The 19,748-nt window shown below is 47.6% G+C and overlaps 2 protein-coding genes across 3 annotated transcripts; one reads left to right on the top strand and one right to left on the bottom strand.

Moving 5' to 3' along the window:
* The first annotated feature begins 163 nt into the window (after positions 1 to 163).
* Positions 164 to 13,565, top strand: ulk3 (unc-51 like kinase 3). Of its 2 annotated transcripts, XM_023819684.2 has the most exons (17): positions 168 to 278; positions 489 to 639; positions 802 to 942; positions 1,093 to 1,213; positions 1,342 to 1,437; positions 2,294 to 2,437; positions 3,868 to 3,950; positions 4,714 to 4,869; positions 5,754 to 5,859; positions 6,811 to 6,851; positions 7,733 to 7,835; positions 8,261 to 8,325; positions 8,595 to 8,673; positions 9,620 to 9,660; positions 10,435 to 10,482; positions 10,568 to 10,631; positions 12,731 to 13,565. In XM_023819684.2, the coding sequence occupies exons 2-17, from the start codon at positions 541 to 543 to the stop codon at positions 12,745 to 12,747; spliced, it is 1,404 nt and encodes a 467-aa protein (XP_023675452.2). In that variant the 5' UTR covers positions 168 to 278; positions 489 to 540; the 3' UTR covers positions 12,748 to 13,565. The 2 variants fall into 2 exon arrangements, with proteins under 2 accessions (XP_023675451.2, XP_023675452.2); XM_023819683.2 differs by having other exon boundaries at positions 164 to 639.
* Positions 13,566 to 15,944: 2,379 nt separating this feature from the next.
* On the bottom strand, positions 15,945 to 19,032 carry LOC111847967 (growth arrest-specific protein 1-like). Its single transcript, XM_023819610.2, has one exon. It carries the CDS (start codon positions 17,961 to 17,963, stop codon positions 17,190 to 17,192), a length of 774 nt encoding a protein of 257 aa, XP_023675378.1. The 5' UTR covers positions 17,964 to 19,032; the 3' UTR covers positions 15,945 to 17,189.
* Between the last annotated feature and the right edge of the window lie 716 nt (positions 19,033 to 19,748).

Below are 19,748 nucleotides of genomic sequence, written 5' to 3'. Positions count from 1 at the left end.
GTTATTGGTCTTAAAGTAACATATCACATTCCTATTGTTGTTGCTAAAGATTCGCTAAGGGCATTGGGCCAAATATGTTGTGAAGAGCACTACTATTTAGATAGAATGATGACGTAAAAAATCAGGCGACGCGCCTTGACGTCGCTGCCGGATCCGGACACTAGAGGGCGCGGTTCCCCCGCAGCGCCAGTCGACGTCAGGAAGCAGCTGATGGCGTCGTCATCTGGTTTACAGCAAGTCCAGAAATGCGAATCGTGATGCTGGATTTGCTGTTCTTGGTAATAGTATAGTTTGCTTGTGTAGGCAGTCATACCCCGATATACCCAGGCAATCAATACAAATGTTTTGTGGGAGACCGTAAAAAGTCTTTATACGTAAAACACACTGGGTTTACTGCACGGTTGCTTATACGTGATACAGGAAAAGAGTGGAAGTGATATATCTGGCTGAATTGCATATATACACAACTGTGATCTTATCGCTGGTAGCGCACACCGTCCTGATCGCGGGTCGTCCGGTCGGGTTCGTGCCGCTGGAGGTATGGCTTCCGGCTTTGCTCCTCCGAAACTGGCCGGCTTCATTCTCACCGAGAAGCTGGGCAGTGGCACGTATGCCACGGTGTATAAAGCATACAGGAAGGTTAGTGCTGCACACTCATCTAGTTTCATAGAAACATTACTGTTGCTGCTGTTTATTTCTTAAACTAAACCGAATAGTTTTCTCTTTGGTGTGTGGAACAGGTCTGCGTTTAACTAGAAATATGATCCGGCAGTGTATGGAGTATAATTCCTGGGTTTACAGGGGGACAATCGAGAAGCAGTGGCCGTGAAAGTCGTAAGCAAGAAGAGTCTGAATAAGACCTCCATGGAGAACCTGCTCACGGAAATCGAAATCCTGAAGACGGTGCGACACCCTCACATCGTGCAGCTGAAGGACTTCCAGGTAGACGCTTTTTTGGTAGCTTCACCTAAAACAGAGGTCCTTACATCTCTCTGAAGGACCACCCTAAGAGAGCACACCCCACAGATTCCTGATGTGGCTGGCAGGTGGTGTCCCACTAAGCAGTGAGCATCTTCCACCTCTGCTTTGCAGTGGGACTCGGAGAACATCTACCTGATCCTGGAGTGGTGCTCCGGAGGAGACCTGTCCCGCTTCATCCGCAGCCGCCGTCTGCTCCCAGAGAGGGTAGCATGTCGCTTCCTGCAGCAGATAGGTGAGGGTCCACCATCAATGTAAGTGTAATCCAGGTGGCTGGCTGCTCCTGCCTGTTGGGATATTATTCTGAGGAATGCGCGTGTGTCGGAATGGTGACCCCTGTCTCCGTTCCCCACCTGCCTACAGCATGCGCCCTGCAGTTCCTTCATGAACGGAACATCTCCCACCTGGACCTCAAGCCTCAGAACATTCTTCTCAGCGGCTCCGTGCTGAAGCTGGCAGGTGATCCTCCTCCCTATGGGACCCCCACACATCTGTGACCCCCCCTCCCCCCCCCCACAGTAGACTCCAGTCCTGGGGGGCCGGAGCCCTGCACATTTTTTGGTTTCCCCTCATTTAACACACCTGATTCAACTCCTTGTGCTAATTACCACACAGCTCTTAAGCTGAATCATTTGTGGTGGAACAGGGAAAGGGCTAAGCTACACAGGGCTGCGGCCCCCCAGGACTGAAGTTTGACACCCCTGCTGTAGACAGTCAGTGACAATTAAAAATTATACATAGTTTCTGATATTACACGCCTGACTACTTTCCCATGCTCTAGTACACTGGTTCCCAGTCTGGTCCTTGGGAACCCACAAACAATCTATACTGGGAGGGAGCAAAAACATGGACCGAGAGTCCCCACGGACCGGACTGGGAAACACTGCTGTAGCACATTCATTTTCAGTTTTTATTGAGACAAAATAAGCATATGTTAGTTTTGCTCATCCGTAGTCTTCAGTAAATATACAAATATGTTTTAGAGCATTAACTGCTAGACCGCCAAAGCAGCTTCAGCGTGGGGGTGATTAAATAGTCTCAGCCTTGATTGGCAGGCATCATTCCACCCAGAAATGTCATTGGCCTCCACTCAGCTCACAAACTCCGCACTTCCTGTGTTTGTAAATAGTCAGCACTGTGATCATGTTCTTCAGACAGGCTGAGCCACGTGCATGAGCTGCTCTATAAATATGAAGTAAATGAAGGCTTTAAAGGCCCTCGCACCGCCATCTTGGCTTGCTGCTTATATACTACTGTACAGTTTTTATTAATAGTTACTGCAACTCCCTGCATTTTCCTTTGTGTGTGTCTTTAGACTTTGGCTTTGCACAGTACATGTCCCCCTGGGACGAGCAGAGCGCCCTCCGCGGTTCGCCACTCTATATGGCTCCGGAGATTGTGTGCCGACGGCAGTATGATGCCCGGGTGGACCTCTGGTCCGTAGGCGTCATCCTGTACGGTAAGGTGCCCTGCCCCCTGCAGTCCTGTGGCCGCCGTTGCATCCTCAGCCTCCTGACATATCTTTATAAACACTGTGTGTACATTATGTTTACTCACGTCGACACTGTGACCTTTGGATCTTACGTACAGCACTGTGCAAAAGGCTTAGCCAGTCACAGAAAATGATGTGTAACTGATCTTCACGTTGCTGTACTATGACATTATGTCAGTCAAAGTCTGTTAGCTTAGCCATTTCAAAACAGCATCTAAAATTACCACAGCATTTGCAACAAGTATATAATACAGCCATGTCTTTTTCGACACGACCATTACCCCACCTTGTTTGGCTAATCGATATCCCATTCAGTTATTTAATAAATCAAGTTAATTTATTGAGCTGGTGGAGAAATTTAACAAACGCATAGAAAGACTGGGGTGCCCCTAAGGAGAGGTTTGTGAACCAAAGCAGAGTTTACCTGGTTATCCAACAAGATATCAGTAACTTTCTGGAGAAGAGATGAAATTCTTTGTTTATTTTTATTGTGTTACCTTTAATTTGCGTATGTTACAATGTTAAATTGTTTTAAGCAATTGTTTTACGTTTTGAGCAAATATACACATACCAAATATATACATACCAAGATTAATAGCAATAAACATTTTCTTTACTTGCCTAAGATTTGCTCAGTGATTAATGTACAGCAATTCATGGCCGTCTGTCTTGCACAACTGGACAGGGTGTTTGTTAATAAATATTTGTACTGCGACTGTACGCTGCACATAATTGTGCATATTATTAGACATTGTTCCTCTTAGGGCATTTTTCCACCACACCAGATACCGTACTGCTGGTATTTTCCCTTTTCCATTTACTCGCAGTCGAGTTCCAGCACCTAAAGTGCCAAACCAGATGGGGTTCTTTTCTGGTACTTTAGGGTGGGACTTGAAAGACTTTCTTGATTGGTTGATTGGTTATGCAAATAGCCTGCCGCTGAAACACAATACAAACGGCGCCTTGAAAAGAGTTACAAATTCAGAAAACAATGATAAATTAAGTTATAAAAAAACAGACACAAAATTGGCTTTGCATAGTAGTGTCCCTGGGATGAGCAGAGTGCCATCCTCGGTTCACTACGGAAGTACCAAAGGTACAGTACCTGGTACGGGGGAGAAACGCCCTCACATTTGTTCATATTCCAGGCTGTATTAACAACTTTATTACTCCTGTGTATGCTTGAACAGTAGTTATATATTGCTTTGTTATTGTATGTGTCTGTACTGCAGTTGTATTCCACACGTCTGTACTGCAGTTGTATTGCACACGTCTGTACTGCAGTTATATTCCACACATCTGTACTGCAGTTGTATTCCACACGTCTGCACTGCAGCATTATGGTTTACAGTGCAGGTTGCTGACTGTGTGCTGGTTTTGTGTCCCTCCTTTCATAGAGGCTCTTTTTGGACGTCCACCATTCGCCTCTCGCTCATATGTGGAGCTGGAGGAGAAGATCCGTAGCGACCGCGCCATTGAGGTGAGCGCGTGTTTCTTGGCTCCTGTAGCTCAACAAGAATGCCATTATGCCAACAATGCAATGGTTGTGGGTTCAAATCCCATGGAGCACATGTTAAAAAGTAAATTATAACTGTTCCTTCTATTATAAGTTGCTTTGGATAAAAGCATCGGATACATGTAATACTGTAAGAATGTAAATGGTCCATTCTAATAAGCAGAGCTATGGACCTGAGGCTGGTTACCTGCAGGGTATTCAAAGGCTTTTTCCCTTTGTTTAGCATTATGGTTTTCAGAGGTAGCTCAAGGTGAAGGTAGCGCTACCTGAAGGACACACAGGTGTAGGAGAAGTCATTAGGCCAGGAGATCATGCTCCTAGCAGGGGGGGGGGCGGGAAGGGGGTCTTGGCAATCAGTCTTTCCCTGAGGCAGGTGGTTACCCTGTCACTGCTGGAACCGGACAGGAAATGGGTTGCGTTGGCTTGGGGTGGGGGGGGTTGGTTTTGGGGTGGGGCTGGGAGGTGTTCTGGAGCTGCGTCCCGACGGCTCCTGCTCCCCCCCCCCCAGCATGCGGACGCCGGGGCCGCGCTCTGGTCCCGGCCGGCCGCCTTGGGAGTGTCGCGCTGTGGTTTGGCCCGGCACTGCAGCGCAGGGAGGTGCTATTTATACGGACCCTTCATGTCGGCTCCCAGGCTTCCTGGGCGACGTTTGTACACGTCCGGCCGAGGTGGGCTGTTTCTTGGACGATGGAGGGTCATGGCGGGTGGTCTCCTGGCTGTGTTGCAGTTGCCCGCCGGGGCCAGGGTGTCCCCCCCCTGCCGGGACCTGCTGCTGCGGCTGCTGGAGCGCGACCCCGATGCTCGGATCTCCTTCCCCCAGTTCTTCTCGCACCCCTTTGTGGACATGGAGCACATGCCCAGCACAGAGAGCCTGGGCAAGGCGGTGAGGAGGGCCGGCCGCATATTGATTTGCTGGGGGGGGGGAGCATAAATATAAAAGTGGATTCACAGCCTTTGTTAAAGCCAAGCCTAGTGCCTGTGGGGGGAGGGGCAGTGCTCATACATGTCAATCAACAGTATAATCAAGCGACCACTGTGTGATTGGCTACCTTCCCGTAAGTACAGAATGTGCAGGCCAGGCTCAAAACAAAGCCTCGCCTATATATAAAAATATGGTTGATTCTTCACTGGGTCTTTCGCAGGATACAGTGAAAGGCGAAGTTGTCACTGAGTCCATCGTCTGTGCATTATAAATAAGAATGGTGTGAGCATAGGAGAAATGCAGGACTGTATTATAAATAAGAATGGTGTGAGCATAGGAGAAATGCAGGACTGTATTATAAATAAGAATGGTGTGAGAATAGGAGAAATGCAGGACTGTATTATAAATAAGAATGGTGTGAGCATAGGAGAAATGCAGGACTGTATTATAAATAAGAATGGTGTGAGCATAGGAGAAATGCAGGACTGTATTATTAATAAGAATGGTGTGAGCATAGGAGAAATGCAGGACTGTATTATTAATAAGAATGGTTTGAGCATAGGAGAAATGCAGGACTGTATTATTAATAAGAATGGTGTGAGCATAGGAGAAATGCAGGACTGTATTATTAATAAGAATGGTGTGAGCATAGGAGAAATGCAGGACTGTATTATTAATAAGAATGGTGTGAGCATAGGAGAAATGCAGGACTGTATTATAAATAAGAATGGTGTGAGCATAGGAGAAATGCAGGACTGTATTATAAATAAGAATGGTGTGAGCATAGGAGAAATGCAGGACTGTATTTTGAAACGTTGCTGTTGTTCCCATACCCGCCACTTTAGAAGGCGCTAGTGATGCAGGCCGTGCACAAAGACCAGGATGGTGATTGGCCGGCTGCCCTCTCCCTCTACTGCAGCGGCCTGGAGCACTTTGTACCTGCCATTCACTGTGAGCTTGCAGTCGCCCCCACCCCCAAGACTCCCCTCCAAGCTCCCCAGTCCACATGTTTGCCCCCTCCCAGGACTGTCTGGCAGTGAGCTGGGAGGGGGGGTATTAACGTAGACCGTCTGGGGCTGACCGGCTGAGAAACACTGCTTTAGGGGGATCGTTTGATTTTTAGTCACTACCCACAAATTACAGTTTTCCTTTTGCTTAAGGCCTCTGTTTACAAATCAGCAGGCGGTTGACCGTGAACTGGTGCGACTAATAATCGAAAAACAGCACTGTGGTATAAAACCAGTCAGACTCAGAGCTGAGCGTTTCTGGGTGACACCGTGACACGCTCTTTCACACGCACGCCCAGGACAGGTGAAATTTTCCAGCTGATTTAGATTCAGTTTAACAACCTCTTGTAATGCTAGTTTTGTCACTATTGCTTTCTGCGTATTCTTTCTACACTTAGGAATAAACCACTGAAGGCTTTTCATATTTGATCTCTGTATTGCTGTGATGTCGCTTATGCGTATGCTGATGATCTGTGGCTATATATATATATATAGTTTATGTATATATTGCTATGACGTGTTGCTCTGATATACAGTCAGTGGCCACTTAGGTACATTTCATTAAGGCAATCAGCGAATCGTATGGCTGAAATTGAGCACGTGACCTAAGTAGTTAAATCTTCAGGATAAAGGAGAGTAGCATTCAGTATCAACGGCAGCTATCGCTCAGACACCTTGTACAGTATTATGAGAGATCAAACTACAATGTCCAGACTCATCAGATCTATCAGGACGGCAAAGGGGGATCCGTCCTGGTATTATGCAGGGTACTTAATAAAGTGTTTTTTATGTGTGATTGATAGTGTCTCTGATCTCAGTGAATTGTGTGAGCTGTGGAAGCTGGTAAAGACATTTTTGCGTAAATATAACTCACAAATCTTTTCCCCTGACACAGATGAGACGGACAGACAGCGCAAAGAAGCCTTGCGGCAGAAGGTGTGTGTGAGTGTGTGTGTGCGTGTGTGTGTGTGCGTGCGTGTGTGTGTGTGTGCGCGTGTGCGTGTGTGTGTCTTTGAGAAAGATATAATGTCAGGGCATGTTGAATTTACACTTTATACTTAATTTATACTTAATTTGACTGGAACACCAGTTAGCCTCTTTTCAGCTCAGCCATAGAGGTTCACATTTTTTTTTTTCCATGTTCTTCTCTGTTTACATGTTTCGTTCAGGAAATTATATAGCGATATACAATGTTATTTGCCATTTTAGGAGCCATTTATGCAGAAGCTCAGATAATTACAAAGGTTTCACAAACTCTGTCTCGCAGCCATATGTGTGCTTGTGTCAGGTCAATCGTGAGGGTGTGACAGAAATACTCTAGAAAGCCGTTACTTTTTAAGGCCAGACATTATCTGCTGGCAGTTATAGAAGGGCAGCTGGCTTGTGTTCTTATGCGGCCTGAGTCGGTGGGGGTGTTAATCATCGCTTCGGCCGAGAGTCTGACTGCGAAAACACTCACTGGCCTCACTCAGAGGTTTCAGCTGACATCAGCACATGCTGGTAGAGGCACCTGGTCCCACATCTTCAGTGTGTTTTAATGAGAATAAAATCTGCCTTCGTACATTTGCAGGGTCAGTCTTGAGTCTGTCAGAGTAACATTAATGTACGTCTGCACATTTGAAGCTGTTATTTTTTTAATTAAATAATTTTGTGAGTGTGTGTGTGTGTGTGTGTGTGTGCGTGCACGCTCGTGCGCCAGGTTGTGTGAGTCAGCAGTCAGCTATGTTTTTTCATGGGGAGTGTAGCTGTGTGCATTTGCTTGAACGTTTGCTCCTCACCAGCGTATGCGAGTCTTACCTCCACCCATCTTCTGCCAGGTTCACCAGTACGTGTCGCGGGCAGAAGAGCTGAAGGCTTTGGTGGCCTCGGACAACAGGACGAGCTTCGAGGAGGCGCGGTCTGCCAGGGGCATTCTGCGCGGTAATGGGGGGGGGGGGGGAGTCTGTTGGTTTTGTCGAACTGGAGTCACAGGGCACTTCAGGGATGACGGGGATCTTCCATTCTGCTTGTGCTCAGTGAAGCTCGGCATTCGTCTGTGAATGGTAATCCTCTGCCAATAATCTAAGAGTGGAACACACGTGCAACCAATCAGAATGCCGATAGTGTTTATCACACTGTTATAGATCCTAGTGATATAGATCATGTCTTCTTTGCAGCCTTGGTAATTAATCGAGTGGGGGCCTCCAGTCCCCCCCCCCCCCCCCACCCTTCCATTGGTAATCTGCAGTCAAATCAGAGGAGAAGGCATGTTCACAGGGGCTGTTCAGGCTGAGCCTGATCCTCCACCATAACCCCCTCGTTCGTCTCTCTCGCTCTCGCTCTCCCTCACCTCACCATCCACGCAGAGATGTCCCGGGACCAACCTCGTCTGCTCGGCGCCTTGGAGGTGGCAGCCGCTGCAGTGGCCAAGGCAGGTTTGGGCCTCTGGGGGGGGGGGCATCCAGCTAGATTGGGCATTTTTACACATTTAGCAGAAACATTAACATAATACCATTTTGTGTTCCCTGAAGGTTAACGTTGAGAGGTATCAGAGAGCTGTGCTCTGCTGTGTAGATCAGGCATTACTGCTGCCTTTGGGTGAAGGCGCCCAAAGAGGGACTCCTGCTGTCTCTGCCCTGGCGCTGCTCGCTTTTCCATCCTGACCCGCTGTAGCCTGGTCGTTTCTCTGTCTCCTGCCAGGAGGAGAGTGGGATGGAGGACTGGGACACGCTGGACCTGTACCAGCAGAGCCTGGGCGAACTGCTGCTGGCTTTGGCAGGTAAAAGGCCACCTGAGTGCTGTCGTCACGCCAGGGCCTCTCCAGACCCGCTCCAGCTGGCCATGCCGTGTGCGGAACCGAAAATAAAATAAAGCTAGCATCAGCAGACTGGGAGCGTATAAAGATACAGAAGCGGACTCTTTTGTTCTGTGGGGTAATAGAGCCACACACAACAGTCCCATCTGCATCCCAGCTTAGGGGAAAAATGCAGTGAGCATGCTCCAGCTGAGAGGTCAGAGGTCGTGGGCCTGTTGGTGACGGAACGAGCTGCGGACGGGCCCCTTACCTCTCCTTTCCGTGGAAGGGCCCCCGCTTGCTGCGGCCTGGTGTATATTAGCTTCCCGTGGGAGGTGAGGGATTAATGGCGGGGAGGAAGCCAGGAGCCAGACGAGTCCTGGAGCCCGGCGTGTGCGTGTGTGTGTGCGTGTGTGTGTGCGTGCGTGTGGCACGCAGCCCTGGCCATCTGGTTCCTGCTGTGAGCGGGAGGCTCGTTCCCCAGCACTGCAGCGTGCTGGAAACCAGTCAAAGCTATTATCTTTAACCAGGGAGCGTTTTGCATGGCCTTGCAATACATCTGGGGGGGGGGGGGGGGGGGGCTCTTACTGAGATGCGAGATCCAGATCGGGGCTAATTTGGACAGTGGGTCTGGTTCCCATCATGCTTTGCAGCTGTAGGCTATTTTATTTTTCCTGCTGTTTTCTCTTAGACAAACTTGCATCAGAGCATCTGGCGGCTAAATGGGGGGATTTTGAAGCTTATTATTCCGGTATATCTGACATGTTGTCTTTTGTATGGGTATTTCACAACAAGTTCAACTTTAGTCTCTCAGCCGGCACTTGAACCAACAACAGGTCTTAGCCAGGAGATGTGAGATGTTCTTTAACTTGGTGAAAGTGAGTGTAGCGGGATTATAATCGTGCTGATACTACTGTCTCTCATCTCCTAGCGGAGCCCCAGGGCCGGAGAAAGGAGCTTCTCCACGCTGAGGTGAGGATTGTTTCTATACCCAGCAGGATCTGGTCGAACCCCTTCAGTGACAGTGACACCACACTAACCGGAAATGCCACGCCGAGCTTTAATGCCATGCAGCACAGATTTCCTGTCAGATACGGAAGCATACAGCAGGACTTTTGGCCGGCTATGAAGGAGTCTTTACACCAACCTTATCCCAAACTCTCGCTTCATTGCCCTGTGGAAGCTTCCCTACTCACTCCTGACTCCTTTAAACTCCGTTACTGGTGGCCTGTCGAGGCCCTGCATCCTAGTACTGACCATGAGATCGAGGCCCAGATTCTATACCAGGCCCTGTAAATTTCCAATGTTATTCCCCGAACACCAAAATATTTGCATATTTTGCCGTGAAAACCGTTCTCCACCGATCAGTGGGCGTCCTCTGGCTTTTTAGTAGGTTTGTGTGTGTACATAAAGGGATCCGCTCTACTATTATGAGATTTTTGTTATTCCTTTCATTTAGTCTGCAATAATTCAGTCGGTTTTGACAACCGGCCCAAAGAAAGATTAAAGTCTGTGGATCGCTGGGCCCCTTCATTTGAACTTTTATGGGCGTCTAAATAAATTCAGATGCTGCCATAATCTAATGCTTTGCTCAGAAGTGTTGCAAATATGAACCATATGTGAGAGGAGCCGAGCCTGTCGGATAGTAATGGGGCCCCATGTGTGAATGGTGAGGTCTCGTTGAGGCCTTGGGGGGGGCGCTCTGTCCGTGGCCCCCCCTTCACGTGTAAATCCGGCTCCTTGCAGATCAAGCGTCTGATGACCAGAGCGGAATGCCTCAAAGAGCATTTGAAGGTATGTCGCCACGGCGACGCGTCGACATGGTGAATGTTCCATAGCAGCCTGGGCTGTGTCGTGTGATTCTCCTCCTCCTCCTCAGATGCGTGATGCGCAGACGGACGTGTCCCTGGACAAGGAGTGTCTCGCGGAATCGGTGCGGAATTGTGAGTGTCCGGTGACGTCCGTACGCCACATCACCCACCCCAGACTCGGCCGCCCCACTCTGGCGTGCAGCGTTCGTCTTCAAAGACCTAAGTGGCAGGCACGGTCTGGCATGCACCTACTGCACTCTCGTGCGAGCGACTGGGCGTGCACGTGTATTGGCACAACCTCATACGCACAAACGTGGGTTTTCCTCTCGCCAGTGAAGCCTTTTCTTGACAACGGCTCAAGAAATAGAGCATTATGGCAGGTCATGGGTTCGAATCCCATGGAGCATACATACATTTTATCCCTTCGTTCTACTCTAAGTGACTTTGGATAAAAGCGTCAAATGAATCAGATTTGGAGCTGACAAAGTCCAAAGACATCAGGGCTAGAAAAGATAGTGTACCAGACCAGGCCAAGGTTCACTGTTGACCATGAGTGGAATTTTAAAGGGGTTAATACAGTGTGGAAGCAGATCAGGACACCTGCTGATCCAAGATGGATAACATCTGACCTGAGGCTGCATTGCTCACATACCAACCACATCTGTTTGCCTGACAGGTGGGACCACAGCCAGACTAACAGTTTGCACTTACCTTTGAAGAGGGCTTATTGTTTTACAGAAATACTTTTAAAATCCGTACAAATGGTACGGAATCTTCCTGATTCCTCGCCATCTTCTCGTACGGCCACCCCAAGTGCATGCTGGGACGTAATCGTCTCTCTTGGTGTGATATGGCCGTAGCTGTGTCAGCGATTGGCCACTGGTACTTGGTCTGCGCCTGGCAGCATAATTCAGTCAGCCCCCCCCACCCCCACCCCCACACACACACACACACACACACACCACCTTGCATCAAAACAGCAGCTGAGCGAATAAGTAGTCAAGATGGCTGTCTCCCAGCTGCCTTCTTTTCCTTCCAACACCCCACAGAGTATTAATGCCTCCTGTTGCAGCCCAGAGCAGATTTAGTGAGCGAAATGAGCCCCTTGTTTTGGTTAGGGGGGGTTGGGAGTTGAGAAGGGTACCCCTTGTTCAGATGACAAGGGGGGGTAGGCAGCTGTAGCACCGTTTTTAGACACCAATCAGTTCAGTCCCAGTCACATAGCTGGCGCTGTACGTGTTGGCTGAACACATCACCTAAGATTTTCTATAAAGTACTGTGCTAAAGGGAGCTAGAAGAGCCCATCATTTGCTGGGATTGAACAAGCAACCTTTCATTTACAAGGCTGTGTCTCCAGCAACCACATGACCTGCTGGAGTCTGTCAGAAGATGGGGAGGTTGTAGCATTTAAACATAATTGTTTTGCCATTCTTAAGGATCCCTCTGGTTTTAATGGGGACTACATAAACAACAGACTGCTGTGCATATAAATACTTCCATCCATCCATCATCCAACTACTTATACTGGTCGGGGGGGTGGGTGTTGGATCCTTTCCCAGGCTGGACAGGGGCTGGGGTTGGGGTGGGGGCTGGGATACACCCAGAACATGTAGTACCATCCAACAGTCTTAGGCAGTCAATGTCTAAATTTGCTCGGAACAAAAGCACAATGAAAACTAGCAGGAATATATTCTGTTGTCCCAAAAGATCTTATTGGATGGTTAGATGAACAGCGCTTCAATTCCCAAACCTCTCCTCAGGGGCACCCCAGCCATTCCATGTATTTGTTCAATTTCTCCACCAACTCACTTAATTAATTTACTTATTTAAAGTCAATGACGTATTGCTTAGCTATACGAGGTCAAAAAACACCTTGGCGTATTGGATGGTGGCGGCACTGTACTGTACTGTGGTGACTTCAGGAGAGGGTTTGAAATGGCTAAGCTGACACACTTTGACGGACATGATGTCATAGTCGTACACCAGCGTGGAGATCATTAAAACGTCATTTTCTTTGACCGCCTAAGACTTTTGCATAGTACTGTATGATTAGTATAAATATGTAAAAGGGCTGGCAGAAATGTATTCACTTTTTAAATTAACTGTGCATTTGTGACAGTGGTCATATTCACACAGATACACATTTCTCTGGCGTCTGCTACATGACTGTGATGCAAATGCTGATTGAAGCTCAGGTCTGTGCCCCCCCTCGCCTCCCCTGCATTCCACAGCGTGCTGTCTGCAGTGACCACCATACTCCAGGGACCTCAGACGACGTGGTGAACCAGCAGCTGTCCATACAGCACCCCCCCCCCTTCCAGGGTCCCCTCACACGCCGGGCACAAGCATTTACTTTTGCATTCAGCTCTGAACACTTCTGTAGCACGAGGTTTGCTACTTTTCAGCTTTTTCTGGCCACAACGACTACTTTACAAAAAAAAAGCATTATGTCTGTCATATCAGAATTGCATGCACACTACCGCATACAAGATCAGCTGAAACTCACACATGAACATGAAATTGTTTTTGTCTGTACCTGGGGGACATCCGTCCACACCGTTACTGTATCTGAGCACACCGTCATGGCGGCAGTGCGCATCCTTACCTCCTGCACACAGCCATGCAGCGCAGCCATGCAGCGCAACCATGCAGCGCAACCATGCAGCGCAACCATGCAGCGCAGCCGCGCGGCACAGCCTCGCAGGTGGACCTAGCCGCCTCGTTCACCTTTTACATTTATTACTTTAGTCAGACACAGGTGACACGGGTGCCGAGCTCGTCGGTGACCCAGTATCCACAGGTCCAAACCCAACAACCCGCCTCCGTCCTGCTGATGAGAAGTGTGCTTCTCCTGAGTTGCGTGAACGAGCCGGTACTGCAGCGTGTCGTCTTACCTACGGTGTGGCCCCATTGAATGGAAACGTGTTTCAGTTGTAAATCGCAGTATGGGAATCAGAATTCTGCACGAAAGCCTTAATGGAGCTGTATGTGTTCCCTTCGTTTTTTGTGGTGGATGATTTTTACAATTATATTTGAATTAATTTATTAAATCTCTATTGCAATGGACAGTGTCAAATGTTCTGCACCTCTTGTATAATTTGTATTATGATTTTAAACCTCAAAAAAGGCACCCCCCCCTTTCCCTCTCCCAGCTTAAGTAAATATTTTGTCTTTCATATTCATTTCCACCGAAAGTCCTTTTGAAAAATATATGCTTTCATCGTGTTTCAGGGAGGGCCTTTATAATACAACTTTTTGGTTAAGTCAGTCGTAAAACATCGAAAGGTAAACTTGAAATTCATTAAGAATTCTCAAAATTAGACAAACTTTGAGATCTCAGAAACATTTAGGAAGATCTTGACAGGAAGAGTTTACATACAGAGTTCACAGTTAATCCCATTTCCCTGGGACTCTCCAGATTGTCCTGGCTCCCAGTACCTTTGTGCAGTGGGGAGTCCAGTTCAGAGCAGTCAATCCAGCATGCCTTTGGTACATAGTGCAACCAATTCCCAGTCATACCTTTTCCTATAAATCTGCCTGATTGGTTGTAGAAACATCCGGCTATTTTGTTGAATGTCCTTTGTTACATTACCGTAGATACGGTCTCAACTAAGCTGCACTTTATAACACCCACTATAACATCCGTCACTGTAACCTTTGAGCCCATCCAAGACTAATAGTCCGTTAACCTTTTGAAATGTAATCTGAATACCGATGCTTGTTTGCTGTCGTAAAATCATAAGGAGTGAGGACACGGTTCAATCTTACTTGGAAAACCATCTGAGGAACCCCGGGTCTCTAGGGCTGCCTGGGGGGAGTGAACTCCGGAATGGCAGGAGTAGATGCGGCGTGTCCGAGAACCCCGGCAGTCAGTTCCATGTTCCTGTTGGTTCCGGGGACGGGCTCATGGGCCTGATTTGGGAATTGTGCTGGGGGGGGTATCGCTCACAGGTGATCAGGGGGAGGACCCAGGCACAGGCCAAGGGGGGGGGGGGGGCACACACTCCATAGGTGAGCCAGTGCAGACCTTCTGATTGGCCTCCATCTCAGCTCCACAATATGAATAGCACTTGGACCTCTCACATCTCCCGTATTCTTCTCCCCAGGGCTCAGTAAATATCCTAAATAAGGGGGGGGGGGGGGACTGTTGAGCGGTCAAATTGGAGAGCTGGTTGTTGTGGGAAGGGGGGAGGGGTTAATCCTCAAGAAGCAGTGGGTCTTCAAGCCAACCCCCCCCCCCCCCCCCCCCATTTTACACATGCCAACAATCCTTTCTGGAGACACTCCACTGCCATGAATGGAACATTGTGTATGCATGGGACACAAAGACCCCCCCCCCCCCATATCATCAGCACACATGAGAGGCTGAGATTGGTATGGAAAAAAGCTATTCAGTGAAAATTAATAAATAAACAAATGAAGCTCTGCACAGGCCTGGCACTGTATACAACCCCCCCCCCCCCCCCAGAGGTTGCTGCGTGTGCGTTTGTTTTGACCAAGTTCCCAGAGGAAGCTGGGGTGGGAGCTGAGGGCACCTGCCACACTGGTGGGCGGGCATTCCAGTGCCCCCCCCCCCCGGGGGCACTCTCACCCCACCCTAATGGACAAGTAGGGTGTGAACCTTCATGAAAGCACCATACAGTTAATTACCTGGTTCAAATCTCACATCTGCAGCCGTTTCTACACATTTCCAGGAATCGAGAACGTTCAGTCGCCCTACGATACTAGCTAACACAACTCCTTTTCTATTTCAGGTTAGGTATATTGTAATACAATAAATATAAAATCAGTATAATATAAACGATAAATCCAGAAGACCTTTAAGCATAACATTACATAAAAACAGTTTACAATGCCCCCAGCTTTCAGTTACTCTAAACTCTGGTACCGTTTTATCATTCACCTGCCTACAAGTGAACCTTTACAGCCACTTCTGAGACCGCCTGTCGAATTTTATATTACAGTAAATTACCTACAGTTCTGACCAAAATATGTCGGATAACCACCTCCATTTTACATGGTGATCTTTCAAACATAAAATGCTCAACTATGCCTCCTTCATTCGCAACAGAGTTCTGTATTATACGATCTCGATGTATAATCACAGCTGGCGCCAAGTACGCCTACGTTTCAGCGTAGAGCCAAATAAATAAGGCTTAAGTACAATATTAAGGTGCTATAGTGACAGTCGCACTGTAGCTTCACAGTTATTGCCTCTATGACAGACTTTGTCCAGTTGGTTTTACGGATGTAATTTTCACATCTGGAATTTCAATGAATCCGAGACTTTACTTCGCACTTCGTCACCTGGCGCCAGATGATGCTGCTAGTATTTCCGGAGACCATAAGACCAACTACAAACTGCTAATTAACAACTAAAATAAATTAATGGGCTAACAAATTAAAATAAAACACGTCTGACTACTTAAAACAATGGTAACGTAATTAAGTTTACTTGTTTTATTTAACTGGGTTTTTTTTCTTTGAGACATAAATATATTTTTTCTATACATTATGTAGATAATGTTACACATTTACATTTTCACATGGTAAGTTAAAATCAACATAAAACAGAGTCAACGCCTCAGCATATATAGGAATAAATATCACATTCGTCAAGCCACTTTTTATCTGATGTAAAGATTACAATACTGGAACATGAGTATAATCCGAAAGAAAAATGCGATTAACGATAAATCCATACCCAAAATGATCGTCTTATAAAAATGAGTTACAAAAATATCAAGAACTGTACCCATAGGAAAATACATGAACAGACGATTGCCTTATGATATTAATATATTCATTACAAAAACTCTAAACAATTTTCCATCTCAAGTGTTACTGCCTGAAAGTTACCAGTTACGCATTTCAACTATTTCGCAGAGGTCTGAGAACTATATGAATAATTGGAAAACAACCTAAAACTGCCACACCTAAATACAAAATTCCCATGCAACGACCATAAAGGCTGATATTTCTTCCGTAAGGCGCCAATTCAAAGTCCGTGAGAGGCTTCACTTATGCGGGCGGAGTGGCGATTAGCGGGGAAACACTCCAGTTAATTTAACCGCTTTATGTGATAAAGTCGCCAATTCTACCCGACTTGGCCGCAAATATCTCAAGTGCGCCCGCTACAATGGTGCCGAAACTGGAGCGCGTCGCTGTTTATTTAAAGTCTTAATAAAAGCCGCACACTTCAAGAGGCACTGAGACGAAACAAAACGAGTGGGAGTGCAGGAGGACTGTATTCTCTACGGCTGCATGGCTCATCGAGAATAAAATAATAAAAGGTTCACCTTCTTTGTATTGACCACTTACACATTTTTCTAATCTACTTCCTTTTTTAAAACTTATTACGGCCAATTTTCTCTTGGCATCAGCTTATTCAAACGGTATTTTTGTTAATAGCCTACTGGGGGAAACGAACGCGTTTGAACGGCCACTTTAAAGTTCGTCTCTAAGAAAACACGGATAAATACCGCGCTTCATGTTTACAAGCAAGCAAACCCAAATTTATGGGCTCTGGTAACGACATTCATACTTCCATAATTTGTCCGCAGTCTTGCGGAATGCGTGCGAAACGCAGGCAGACGTTTCCCTTAACAAAAAAAAATGTGCTCAAAGCTGAACCAATTAACTAATTATGATTTTAAAAAATAGCCGATTAAAAAAATTCTTCCCCTGTCATTACAAAAGTCTGCTCCAGTAGACAGTGAGAAGCGCCACTGCGTGTATCTGGGCGACTTGGTGCGATAACGGCGAAAAACCAGAGAAGGAGGTCGCAGCGTCCGAGCGCGTCTCCAGCCGGTCCGTTTTCGGGTCGTAGTCCTCGTCTTCGTACGTGTCTTCAAAGTCCCCGTACGACGTAGATAATCCCTGGTCCACGACGGAGCACAACCTGTCCATGTTCTCCTTCACCACCTCGCAGAATGGCCTCTCCACGCCGTCGCACACGCAGCGGTTCAGCAGCACGCCGCTGGGGATGAACAGCATCCTCTGTATTGTGCTCTTGCACTTCGCCGAGCATTTCCTGCCGTTAAAAAGCTGCCCGCAGTTGGACAGGTAGTCTGTCAGGGCGGCCTGGCAGTCAGGCTCCTCTTCGCATCGCTGGCGGGCCTCCGTGCACCCGATCCCGCCTGCATCAACTGGATACCTCCGGGGGAGGCACGGCTCGATGGCGCGTTTAGTTCTCCTGCACTGTACGTCTTGGCCGCAGTCGCAGGTCTCCAGGTCCGGCCCGTTGCGGGTTTGGTTGAGTCTGACCAAGGCGCCGATGCAGTGGCTGGGACACTGACGCCCGTTCCCCCTGATGTTCGCTTCGCAGGCGGCCAGGTACTGGTTGTACGCCAGTTCGCAGTCTGCCTCTTGCTGACATTTAAGCAGCGCTTGCCAGCAAATATACTGCGCGTGAAGGACCACTGACCAGCCCAGAAGCGCCAGGACGCTGCACCAAGTTTTCATCCTGAGATCCCGGGCTTCAGTCCGGCGATGAGCGAACCTGGTCCCCCCCCCCCCACTTTATTGCACTAAACTTTAGGTTATATAACAATTCCTATGCGAATACGCGTCCATGAACATGTCAAAGGACTGGACGGCATGCTGCTGCTACTTAGAAAAGCAAAGCAAGATCTGCCTTCATGGAGTCCTGGCTGGTTCCGTGCTTACACCCCCGTGGTCGAAGTTTCAGCGACTTTACTTAGACTCCTTTCGTCCCATAACAAGGCATCCCACCTTATGAATTTAAACCAACAAGTCCTCCACGGCTCTACTGGATTATAAACAAATTCCTCGATACTATTCCGATCGCTTTTTTTTTTTTTTAAAGGAGAAACAATGTAGGCACCCAAGCTCCGTCCGACATTCTCCACGTCCCGGATTCCTGTCCCTGCTATAACTCATCGATTTGTTTGGGTATTTCTGAAATACTCCCCCCGGGGAAACGTGCGTCTCTCCAGCGCCTTTCCCTCGCTGCCCAGCGTCTTTGTCCCTCTCGCTGTTACGCTTCACGCTTCGTTTAGCCTTTTCCCCTACGTGCCCCCCCTCCACTCCTTTCCTCTCCTCTCCTCTCCTCTCCTGCAAAACAGAAAAAGGAGAAGTTTGTCCTCCTGCCCCCCCCCCCCCTCTCTCATTTACGGTCCCGTTAGACGATTGGCCGATGCTCCAAAATCCGTCGTGGGATACATTTCCATAGCAACTCCAGTTTTTGGCAAGCCGCGCGTCACATACAGGATAAAATGCTTAATTTTTTTTTATGTAACTCACAGATTGTGTGGTCCTTACTCGCAACGCTCTCTCCTTCTTCGATTAAAAGAAAAGAATGAAAAAAATAAAGAAAACTGAGAAGTCTCCAAATGGGAGGCAGAAGTCCCTGATGAAACATTCCACAGCTAGCAGCTCACATGCGCAGCTCACCGCATTAAATTAAAGCGCAGGAACAACAAATCTGTTTCTGTTTAGCAGTAAACCCAAGAGCAAACCTTCGGCACAGCTCTATACCATGACGTCCTTGCAAAATAAATTTTAAAAGACAGAATAACTACTGCCCTGCATTCCCCTCCCTTTCCCCTTCCGCCTCCCCCGCTCTCTTAATTCTGGCGAGTTTCTAAGCTCTGATTGATTGGACTGAATGGAAAAGAATAGTATTTTCTGGCCCGTTTCACCCTTTTGTGTCAGACTGGCCATGCAGTAGCCCTGCGTTTTTCCAGACCTAAGACTGTTCACGCCTTGCAGCCAGGGTATAGAGGAGGGGATCAGCATCAATATATTTTACAGCTCTCTCCATTCAAACCACACTTGAAAACTGCCAATAGGGACAGGACTTACTGCCATTGAAATGGTAAATAACTTGATTTTTTTCCCCCTCTGTAAGCCAAGGAAAAGCCAAAGCAACACCCGGGCCTTCTTGCTGTTTTATTGACCAAAATTTCAGACGGAGAAACCAGGGACGCATTTGTGTAGATGCAGGTGGCAGAGCGAATGTCACCGACTCTGCTACGTGACGACGGCAGGAGCCAGAAACACAGATGGCATTGTCAGCAATGCTGTGGTATTATTTTGTTGTTGTTGATGCATTCTGGTTGTAATTAATTTTTTTTTTATAACGGTTTATTGAGGAAAATGGCCAGGAAATAGCTTGAAGTTCTATTAGTCTCTATATCCCAGCCAGATTGATGCCCATTTTACTCGCTAAATAATTCCTGCCCTTCAGAATCCGTCTTCCAGTGCTCATTAGTTTTCTACATACCC

This window comes from Paramormyrops kingsleyae, chromosome 11 (assembly GCF_048594095.1).
Source record: "Paramormyrops kingsleyae isolate MSU_618 chromosome 11, PKINGS_0.4, whole genome shotgun sequence".
NCBI classification, from domain to species: domain Eukaryota; kingdom Metazoa; phylum Chordata; class Actinopteri; order Osteoglossiformes; family Mormyridae; genus Paramormyrops; species Paramormyrops kingsleyae.
This window is presented reverse-complemented; position numbering and strand designations above follow the sequence as displayed.

Coding starts and splice junctions, on each gene's coding strand:
- ulk3 (XM_023819683.2), top strand. CDS start 541: ATGGCTTCCGGCTTTGCTCCTCCGAAACTGGCCGGCTTCATTCTCACC. Junction 943..1,092: donor TGCAGCTGAAGGACTTCCAG/GTAGACGCTTTT, acceptor TCTGCTTTGCAG/TGGGACTCGGAGAACATCTA. Junction 3,951..4,713: donor GTAGCGACCGCGCCATTGAG/GTGAGCGCGTGT, acceptor GCTGTGTTGCAG/TTGCCCGCCGGGGCCAGGGT.
- LOC111847967 (XM_023819610.2), bottom strand. CDS start 17,963: ATGAAAACTTGGTGCAGCGTCCTGGCGCTTCTGGGCTGGTCAGTGGTC.